This window comes from Sturnira hondurensis, unplaced genomic scaffold (assembly GCF_014824575.4).
Source record: "Sturnira hondurensis isolate 20B ecotype Veracruz unplaced genomic scaffold, ASM1482457v3 Scaffold0018484, whole genome shotgun sequence".
NCBI lineage: Eukaryota > Metazoa > Chordata > Mammalia > Chiroptera > Phyllostomidae > Sturnira > Sturnira hondurensis.
Window position 1 is genome coordinate 90,569 of NW_028091115.1, and position 10,511 is coordinate 101,079.

The 10,511-nt window shown below is 44.8% G+C and overlaps 1 protein-coding gene, 1 non-coding gene and 1 pseudogene across 2 annotated transcripts; 2 read left to right on the plus strand and 1 right to left on the minus strand.

Annotated features, from left to right (window-relative positions):
- The first annotated feature begins 211 nt into the window (after positions 1–211).
- Positions 212–4,792, plus strand: RPL39 (ribosomal protein L39). Its single transcript, XM_037069138.1, has 3 exons — positions 212–307; positions 2,272–2,375; positions 4,511–4,792. Exons 1-3 carry the CDS (start codon positions 305–307, stop codon positions 4,557–4,559), a joined length of 156 nt encoding a protein of 51 aa, XP_036925033.1. The 5' UTR covers positions 212–304; the 3' UTR covers positions 4,560–4,792.
- On the plus strand, positions 3,861–3,993 carry LOC119003036 (small nucleolar RNA SNORA69). The gene has a single exon (XR_005069867.1). It is a non-coding gene; the product is annotated as a small nucleolar RNA SNORA69 (small nucleolar RNA).
- Positions 4,793–6,605: 1,813 nt separating the features above from the next.
- LOC119003011 (tropomyosin alpha-4 chain-like) lies at positions 6,606–9,561 on the minus strand (annotated as a pseudogene).
- Positions 9,562–10,511: the final 950 nt, after the last annotated feature.

The window sequence follows — 10,511 nt, forward strand, 5'->3', positions numbered from 1 at the left end:
CCGCGAAGCAAGTGCTCCCGGGACAATGACGTACTCCAAAGAACCCATTTACAAAAGACACACAAAACAAATTCTATTTCACAGGATTGAGCCCGGTTTCCCACAAGTCCATGGGAATGCGTGACCGGAGGGGCCTGTCAGGAGGAGGGGGTGAAGGCTTGCGTCATTCCCCAGCCCCGCCCCAAAGCCCGCCCCCAAGTCCGCCCCCAAGCCCGCCCCCATGGGCAGGGTGTAAACGCGTCTTTCCGCTTCCTTCTCTCTTTTTCTCCGGCATTGTGGTCGGTGAGGTTCGTTCTTCTTCGCCATGGTAAGTCCATCCTTTTCCATCGGCCCGAAGGTGGCTTCCCGAGGTGTGAGGTCTCACGCCAGCTCGCCTGCGTCGTGGGTTGAACCTAGGTGCGGGGCCCTTTTAGAGGATTTTTGCGGGGAAGGTCGAGTTTGGTCACCGCTCTAGTCGGTGGGCCTGGCGGGAAGCTAGTGAGCCATGAAGCACTTAGGAAGGAGCGGGCCGCGCAGGCGCGCCACGAGGTCTGAAAGGGGTGCGCTGCATTCCAAGCCGCCGCCCAGGTGGTCAGGGCTCCGCTTCCCTTCGCCCTTTTCTGGGAGCGAATTGTAATTTTTAGGCAGACAGAGAAGTCGGCGGGGTGGGGGGTGGGGGGCGCTCCAGAAATCATGGCCTGACTGTGAGCAGCCTGCGACAAGTCCCTGGCACCAACAATAGAATGCGGGGTGCTAATTTTCGTAAAGTTTTTTTTTAAACTTGGTGGCCAGGACCCTACCACATTATAAGTTTCTGGGCCTTTTTTTAAAGTTTTTTTTGTTCAAGAACTTGAGCTTCATCCCGTGGAAGCGCCTAAAACAAGGAGTGCTGTGAAGTGAACTTAATGCCGTCTGGGCGTTCTTGGTAAAATGCCAACTGCGTACAGTCACTCCTGTGGGTTTTTCCTGTGATGGTTCCCTGAGAAGTTAAAATTCTTTATAGGTTTTCTAGGCACGGAGAGGATCAGTATTTGGTGCTTTATAGTTTTAGTAGTTGACAGGAAATTTAATTCACTGATGCTGGGAGAGAGCGGTGTAGTTTTTTACAATGGCTCCGGTTGTTCAAGGGTGTGTTGGATCGCGTTGGCCAGACTTTAGACCAGCATTCGTTTTGTTTCTCCAGATTGCACTGCAAACGGGCATGGGATGGTTGTGGTTAGATGTACACGACCAGAGTTTTTCATGAAAGCCAATAGATGCAAAGGGAAATGGGGAAAGTCAGCCTTGGAAAAGCGCCATTTTGTTTTATTTTATTTTTTAAAGATTTTACTTATTTATCTTTAGAGAGGAAGGGAAGGAGAGAAACATTAATGTGGTTGCCTCTTATGAGTCCCCTGCTGGGACCTGGCCTGCAACCCAGGCATGTGCCCTGACTGGGAATCTAACCGCGATCTCAGGCCCGCGCTCAATCCACTGAGCTACGCCAGCCAGGGCGGAAAAGCGCCATTTTAAAAGCGTTAGGCCCGGAATGGTGTGGCTCAAGTGAATTGAGCAGCAGCCTGTGAGCCTAAAGGTCACGGGTTCAGTTCCGGTCAGGGCACATGCCTGGGTTGCAGGCCACGTCCCCAGTGTGGGGGGGGGCTGAGAGGCAACCACACGTTGGTGATTATCTCCCTCTCTTCCTCCCTTTTTCTCTTTAAAAGTAAATAAAATGTTTTTAAAAAATAGCTTTAGAGTTAGTGTCAAAATGATCAGTGGGTTTTAATAGATCTACTGAATGTAGGGGATGTTGTGTAAATCTTAATTATTTTCACAGTGACGCTAGAATGTGGATAGTCCTGTTTTACAAAGAAGGTCATTGAGACTTGAGTTGCATGTTATACATTATTTGGTTTACTAAATGCTGTGTTTTTTTCTTCAAAAGCTAAGTTCCCCGGCTCTCACCATCCCCCGTGTGGTCCTAGGGAAGACAGGAAGGTGCCCCAACCTCAGAGCACGGAGGATCGGGGTTTGAATCCCAGCTCTGCACTGTAATCCTTTTCCTTTGGGGTTAGGTTATGGTACCCCCCTAGCTCTGGCTTATTTATTTATTAGAACAATAGGAATTATAGTATCTGCCTCCAGAGCTGTGGCAAGGAACAAAACAAAGGGTGGAAGAGATTTGGCACTTAGAGGGTTGTTTTTGGTGTATATTAAGCATTCAGGTGTTGTTCGGTTGAGGGAATTCTTGCGTTTGGATATTTTTAGCAGTTTCTGGTATTACTGTGTAAATTGATCGCATATCCTTTCCAGTCTTCTCACAAGACTTTCAGGATCAAGAGGTTCCTGGCCAAGAAACAAAAGCAGAATCGGCCCATTCCTCAATGGATTCGGATGAAAACTGGTAATAAAATCAGGTAAGGACACCACCCTCCTGTTTTTTGTTTTTGTTTTTTAATTTAAGATTGCTTTGGGGGCCTAAATATACAATTGAAAGTTAGATGCAATCCAATTTCTCCTGTACTGTCATCCGGAAATTCTTGAAATGTGCCCCCTCTGGATTTCTGCATAGCAAAGTTCCGGGTTGCCTTTGGTGTGGGCCAGAACATAAGATTAAAGGCTATCTCATTACACATCCCAGCGGGGAAGACCATGATGCTTACCTAATCCATCTTTGAAATGTTTATCTTTTTAAAGATTGGAATATTGTTCTCCACTGCAGAAATAGTTGAATTGATGGCTTTGGAAGAAAGACTTTGCTACAAAGGACCGCCAGTCAAAGTCATCTAGGCCAACTCCAAGGGCTCACAGCCAGTGGCAGCCTTGGTGTGTTAAGCAGCGACGTGAAAATTGCTACCCACTATATGCCAGTTGTTTGCTACCTTTGGTTTATTGGGTACTAGATGTTAGCTTTTATTTATGTATATTAATGTGTAGGGGATGTCTCATTGTTAATTGGGGCAGCTAGAATTTAAATATTTCTTACAGAAAGGGGAAGGGAGGGAAAAAGAGGGAGAGAAACATCATTTGGTTGCCTGTCCGTACAGCCTGAGCAAGATCAAACCTGCAACCCACACATGTGCCCAAACCAGGAGTAGAGCTGGTGAGCCATACCGGTCAGGGCTGCAGTTAGAATTTAAAGTATACGGTGTTACCATCCTACAATGCTGAGGAAAAAAAGCATTGAGTCAGTTGAAGTGCTTTGGCATTTCAGTCCTGCTACAAGTTTGATGGATTTCTGTTGAGAGCATCAGACATGCATAGTAAAGTTCCTCTCCTCCCTTTTCTGATGTAACAACATGAACATCAGTTTCTTTATCCAGTGATGGTGGGACCTGCCTTTATGTTATAGGTTGTTTTAAGGAATGAAAGAAATGTAAGTGAAGCACAGTGCCTAGCTCAATGGAAGAGTGCCTACAATGACCAATATTAGCCTCTTACTCTGTGGGCTTTGTATTTAGCATTACACACTCTTGGCCCAGAGAATTGGCACAATAGAATGATTTTTCTATTGTCTTTCCTGTCTTCCAACTTTTAAAATATATCAGTTGATTGGAGCATCATCCCATACACCAAAAAGGTTGTGGGTTTGATCCCTGGTGGGGGGCTTGTACAGGAGGTAACTGATCAGCATTTCTCTCTCCTTCCTCTTTAAAAACTGCTAAACATCCTTGGGTGAAGATAAAAATGTATTGAACCCTGGCTGGTGTGGCTCAGTGGACTGAGTGCCAGCCTGTGGACTGAAAGGTCCTGGTTCGATTCCCAGTCAGGGCACCATCCTGGGTTGTGGGCCAGGTCCCCAGTTGGGGGTGTGTAAGAGGTAGGCAATCAATGTATCTCACACATAGATGTTTCCCTCTCTCCCTACCCCTCTAAAAATAAAATCTTTTTAAAGTGTATTGAAAGCAGGTTGCAATTACAGTGCTTCATTTTGTGGAAGTACTGCCATTATCCTGCTGAAAGAAAATCTTGCATTGATCATTTTTGATTTTGCCTTCATGAGGGTAAAATCATGACGGACTGACATGGACAATTCTGAGATGGCCTTATCTCTACACATCACTTTGGGTGTTGAAGTGACTGAATGTTAATGTATTATAAAAATTATACAGGAACTTTTATATGTATGTGTGATCCATTATATAGAAATGACTTTTTGATGTAGTTCAGAAAGTCGGGGGATTCAAGATAAACATGTCTCTGCCTGGGTCTGCCCTACATCTGCTGAATCAAAGGTGAGTGAGTGTACACTGGGGAAGGGAGAGCGTCCCCACTGCTCCCACGCCGACAAAGAACCAGTGCGGTTTCCTACTTATGGAATCATTTTGAGAGGTAAAAATTTGATTTGACTAGTTCTTAAACATCTAGCAAATCATTTTTTACTCTCCAAAAAGAGCTCCAAACTTGTTGAAGGAAGGAAAAAGTGGGACCCTTTGCCTTTCAAGGTGTCTGTGGTGCTTAAAGGGCAAAGTGTATGCTGAACGAGGGCAGCTAAATTAAGGTCAGACTGACTGTCGACTGTCTTTGTAACTTGCAATTTTCTTCTGTGTAGGTACAATTCCAAGAGGAGACATTGGAGAAGAACCAAACTGGGTCTATAAGGAATCACACATGACATTGGAGAAGAACCAAACTGGTTCTATATAAGGAAGGGCACATCAGAGATGTCTCATATTTGCGCTCTATTCATGTTGTCTGCCTCTTGAAGTCACTGAAAAGACTACCGCTGTGGGGACAGTTGGGCATTTTATTGGGAATTGGATTATTTTTCTCTTGACATTTTTCCTTCAGTAGTAGGTTGGTTCATTAATAAATGTGAGGCCATTTAAACTTCTGTTGTATTCTGATTTGTGAGTGTTTAATGATACAAATGTTCTCTGGCTACTAAATACCTCGATATGGCTAGTGTCCGGAACTGTTCTTTTTTTGATTTTTGAGAGATTTTATTTATTTTTACAGAGACAGGGAGGGAAGGAGAAAAAGGGAGAGAAACATCAATGTGTGGTTGCCTTTTGTATGCTCTCCCACCAGGGACCCAGCCCACAACCCAGGCATGTGCCCTAAACTGGGAATCAACCCAGTGACCCTTTGGTTCGCAGGTCAGGCACTTGATCCCACCGAGTTGCACCAGCTAGGGCTGGCGTGTGTTTTTTAAGATTATGTAAACATTTATTCGACTGGAATATGTATAAAATCATACTATTACATATGATAATTATTAGTGTATCTCCTAAGTAGTATGATGCCTAACAAATAGGAATGGGGGGCAGGTAAGCTAGAAGCAGGGTGATTTTCAGTCAACTCGAGGTACCCCCCACATCACTGGGGAATATGGGATGTGTCAACTGAGATTAACAAAATACAACAACGTGAAATGTGTAGCCCTGTCTATAAAATACTCCATACCCAGTTGAATCAAGAATTTCCTGGTCTTTTATTAACTTGGTCCTGACAAAGGCATTGAAGTCCTAGACAAATAACTCCAATTTACCATTCCCTAAAGTGCAGAGGAGATGAAGGTAGGCCAGTTACTTTATTGCTGCTGCCCGAGAGGCCCCTTCTAATACTTCATTTAAAAAATGCTCTTGTTAAATCACTGATGGCTAGCGGGTTTTTTTTTTTAATAGTTTCCTAAACAGGACTGAATTCTATCATGCTCATTCCTCCTGAGTGCATGGCCTCATACAAGATTAAATGATGACTATAAAGCATTCTCATGCTGACTTGTTCAGAGGATGTTCTACATAGTGTAGAAGAGGGAATACTTAGGGTAATGTGTCTATGGTTCATGGCTTCCCACAATAGCCTAACCCCCCTTTTTCTGCTCTGGATGGAAAAATCACCCATTTTAGTATGATGGTCTGACGACCTGTAGCATGTGCAGCAGTGGCCAACAGGTTCTGTTCTTAAATCTTTTGCTTAAAGTTTTTTTAAAGGATAATTTTTTAAGGATTTTTATTTTTAGAAGGCAAGGGTGGGAGAAAGGGGGAGAGAAAAATCAGTGTGATTGCCTCTCGATCACCACCTGGTGGTGGAGGGGGCGCTGGTCTGCAACCCAGGCATGTGCCCAGACTGGAAAATAACTAGAGAGCCTCTGGTTTGCTGTCCAGTGCTCAATCCACTGAGCCATACGAGCCAGGGCATGTTCTTCAGGCTTCTAAATTGGTGACTAGGTGCTAGAGTGTTTTAAAAGTGGGTTTGTCTAAGCTCCCAGGAACCACATACCTTCAGTCTTAAAAAAGTAATGTTAAATAAACATCCTGCCTAGGTTAGAAATAAGTGAAAAAATTTTTAAAGATTTCTATTTATTTTTAGAGGGGAAGGGAAGGACAGAAGGACAGAAATATCAATGTATAGTTGCCTCTTGTGGGTCCCCTGCTGGGAACTGGCCTGCAACCCAGGCATGTGCCCTGACTGGGAATCGAACCGCGATCAGAAATAAGTGAAATTTAAGAATAAAAATAGTGCTGAGCTTTGACTGATGTGGCTCAGTGGATTAAATGTCAGCCTGGGAACCAAAGGGTCACTGGTTCGATTCCTAGTCAGGTTACGTGCCTGGGTTGTGGGCCAGGTCCCCAGTAGAGGGTGTGCTAGAGGCAATCACACTTTCCCTCCTTCCCTTCCTCCCAAAATAAATCTTTAAAAAATAGAGCTGAAAAATATGGTGTCGTTTGGGAAAATAAGGGAAGGTATTAGATTAAACTGGTGCTCGAAGTTTCTCTGATACTAAATATTTGGCCAGGTATTCATAATTTGCAGAGATGCAGTAACTTCTTACAAGAGAAGAGGACATAGAGGTCTGGAGCTTCTGCAAGATTCTTCTGGTGTTCATTCTATACCATTGAGTTCATTTAGTGACTGATTCAGTGTCTGATGTGAGCCCATGTTCTCTTTGGCCTGGGCAAGTTTTTCTTATAAGTCATTGATTGTCTTTTCCAGTTTGGCAACTTTGCAAGTTGAGCACAGGTCTCAGCCTCTGAATTTGCCGGACAGAAGTTTAATTTCTTCATACTTATTTTCCTTTCCAGAATATTTTCAGAGGCAGCCTCCAGCAACTTGAGGTTGTTAGTGACACACTTGAGTTCTTCCTCCAGGTAACCACGTTTTAGTGCCGACACCTCAGCACGCTCCTCTGCCCTCTCCGGCTTGCCCTCCAGGATGACCAACTTATGAGCTACCTCGTAATTTGCAGTCAGCCTCTGCAGTATGCTTGGCCTCCTTGAGCTGCAGCTTCTGGATGTCCAACTTCCCGTTTTTCATGGCCTGGTTTTCTATCACCTTCATTCATTTCTCGCTCTCATTGGCAGCTTTTTTTGCTTCCTCTAGCTTTTGTAGGGCGGTGGACAAGTGGTTCTTGAGCCCTCTCCAACTCAACAAGGTACATGCATTGAGGGCTTCCACATCCCCTTCAGCTTTCTCACCCTGCACCCACTACTATCCAGTTTTCACTAGGCCCTGCGCATGGTCCTCTGCCTCATCGTCTGCTGCCCCACCACTGCCAGGGAGTTGAGGCCAGCCACAGCACGTGTGCATACAGCAGGTGCTCGGCTTGGTTAGACTTGTCTTTGGTGAAAGCTGCAGGAACTGATTTTTTTTTAAATTTTACTTAATTGTAATTATATACCTCCAAGTGGCTAGTGGCTTTTATGCCTTCTGCTCACAGGTGAGCCTGTGCTCACCAGCCAGGGCTGTATTTATTTTCATGCAATATCTCTTCCCATCCCTTTACCTTCAGTCTGTGTTTTTGGATCTAGAGTCTTGTAGACGGCATATGTGAGGGTCTTGTTTTCTTATCCATTCACCCACCCTATATCTTTTTTTACTTTTTATTTTATCTTTTTAATATATTTTATTGATTATGCCATTACAGTTGTCTCATTCCCCCCTTCACTCCCCTCCATCCTGCACACCCCTCCCCCACCATTCCCCCCTTCGTTCATATCCATGTGTCACAAGTTCTTTAGATTCTGTATTTCCCATAGTACTCCTGCCCTCCCCCTGTCTATTTTCTGCCTACCATCTATGCTACTTATTCTCCATACCTTCTCCCCCCTTCTCCTCCCACTCCCCTGTTGCTAACCCTCCATGTAATCTCCATTTCTATGTTTTTCCGCTCCCCATCTAGCTGTCCTCTTAGTTTGCTTTTGTTTTAGGTGTGGTTGTTAGTAACTGTGAGTTTGCTGTCCTTTCACTGTTCATATTTTTCATCTTTTTCTTAGATAAGTCCCTTTAACATTTCATATAATAAGGGCTTGGTGATGATGAACTCCTTGAATTTGACCTTCTCTGAAAAGCACTTTATCTGCCCTTCCATTCTAAATGAAAGCTTTGCTGGATACAGCAATCTTGGATGGAGGTCCTTGCCTGTCATGACTTGGAATACTTCTTTCCAGCCCCTTCTTGCCTGGAAGGTCTCTTTTGAGAAATCTGCTGACAGTCTGATGGGTACTCCTTTGTATGTGACTGTCCCCTTATCCCTTGATGCTTCTAGGATTCTCTCCTTCATTTTGGTCTTGGCTAATGTAATGATGATGTGCCTTGGTGTGCTCCTTCTTGGGTCCAACTTCTTTGGGACTCTGAGCTTCCTGGATTTCCTGGAAGTCTATTTACTTTGCCAGACTGGAGAAGTTCTCCTTTATTATTTGTTGAAATAAGTTTTTCACTCGTGGCTGTTTCTTTTCCCCTTCTGGTACCCCTATAATTCGGATGCTGGAACATTTAAAGATGTCCTGGAGGTTCCTAAGCCTCTCCTCAGTTTTTTGAATTCTCATTTCTTCATTTCAAGTTGGATGTTTCTTCCTTCTGGTCCACTCCATTGATTTGGGTCCCAGTTTCTTTTCCATCACTAATGGTTCCCTGTGCAATTCCCTTCATTTCAATTAGTTTAGCCTTCATATGTTCCTCTAATTTGTGGCTAAAATCAAGCAATTTTGTGAGCATCCTGATCACCAGTGTTTTTGAACTGTGCATCTGAAAGGTTGGCCATTTCTTGGTCACTTAGAATTATAGACTCTGGGGCTTTGAGCTGTTCTTCAGTCATAATGTTTGGTCTGTTCGCACCTGTTATGAGGGGCGGAGCCTTAGGTGTTCAACTGGGACAATCCAGTTGCTGGGTTGTGATGCAATATGTGGGGGTGGAGTCAGAGGGAAAAATTAATGGCACTTTGCTCCACTCTGCTCTCTGAGATTTCTATCCCCTCTGTGGCTTCCCACAAGCAAATTGGGTGCTTCTGGTGCTGGTTCCCGGGTGTGTGGGCCCGTGTACTCCAGGACCCTGTGGGTCTCTCCAACAAACTCTGGGAGCCTCTCCCGGCCCCTCAACCCCAAGAAAGTCATTGCAGTTGGTCTTTTCAGGCTCTAATTCCCGTTGCTGGGGCCCTAGCCCGAGCAGTCTCTCACTGTTCAATCCTTTGCTTGGCTTATCTGCTTGTGAATGCGTGACTGCAGTCAGCCCGCCGCCACCCCACACCTGGGATCTACCAACTGCCTCCGCCTTTGCTCCTGGGTCAGTGGGACCTAATGATCTTTCCAGCCCAACCCCGCCCCACCGCTGACTCCGCCCCTCTTACCTGTCTGGCTGAGTGGTTCGTGGTTGTTGGACATCCGTACAGTTCAATTTTCACTGTTTTGGCTGCGCTTTTGTTTCTAAAACTGCTGTCTTTAAATTTAGTTGTGGGGGGCCCTGGCTGGTGTAGCTCAGTGGATTGAGCGCGGCCCTGCAAACCACAGGATCATGGTTTGATTCCCAGTCAGGGCACATGCCTGTATTGCAGGCCAGTTCCCAGCAGGGGACTCATGAGAGGCAACCATACATTGACATTTCTCCCCTTTCCTTCTCTCCTTCCTTTCCCCTCTAAGGATAAATAAATAAAATATTTTAAAAAAAATTTAGTTGTAGGAGGGGGCACAGTGTTTCCACCTATGCCTCCATCTTGGCTGGAAGTCTATCTTTTTTTAAATTTTATTATTTTAATCCTCATCCAAGGGTATGTTTGTTGATTTTAAAGAGAGGGAAATAAAAAATAGAGAAAGACCTTTTTTTTCTACTTAAGGAAGGCCTGTTAACAATTTCATTTAACACTGGTTTGATGGTGATAAACTCTAGCTCTACTTGTCTGGGAAGGCCTTTATCTGTCCTTCATGATAGCTTTGCTGGGTACAGTAATCTTGGTTGTAGGTCCTTGCTTTTCATCACTTGGAATACATGCCTGCAAAGTTTCTCTTGAGAAAGCAGCTGACAGTCTTCAGGGAGGTCCCTTGTAGGTTAGTAATGGCTTTTTTCTTGCCCCTGGGTTTCTCTCGTTTGGTACTTTATGGGCTTTCTGGACTTCTATGTCTATTTCCTTCACCAAGTAAAGGAAGTTTCCATCATTTGGGTGGGGCAGGGTGAGCGGTGTTAACCAGGTTGACGGAGACTCATGTATGGCACCTGACTGTGGACTCTTAGGGGAGGACTCTCACCAAAGGAACAATGACCTCTGGCCCTGGCTGGTGTGGCTCAGTAGATTGAGCGTGGGCCTGTATGCCTGGGTTGTGGGGTTAGGTCCCCAGCA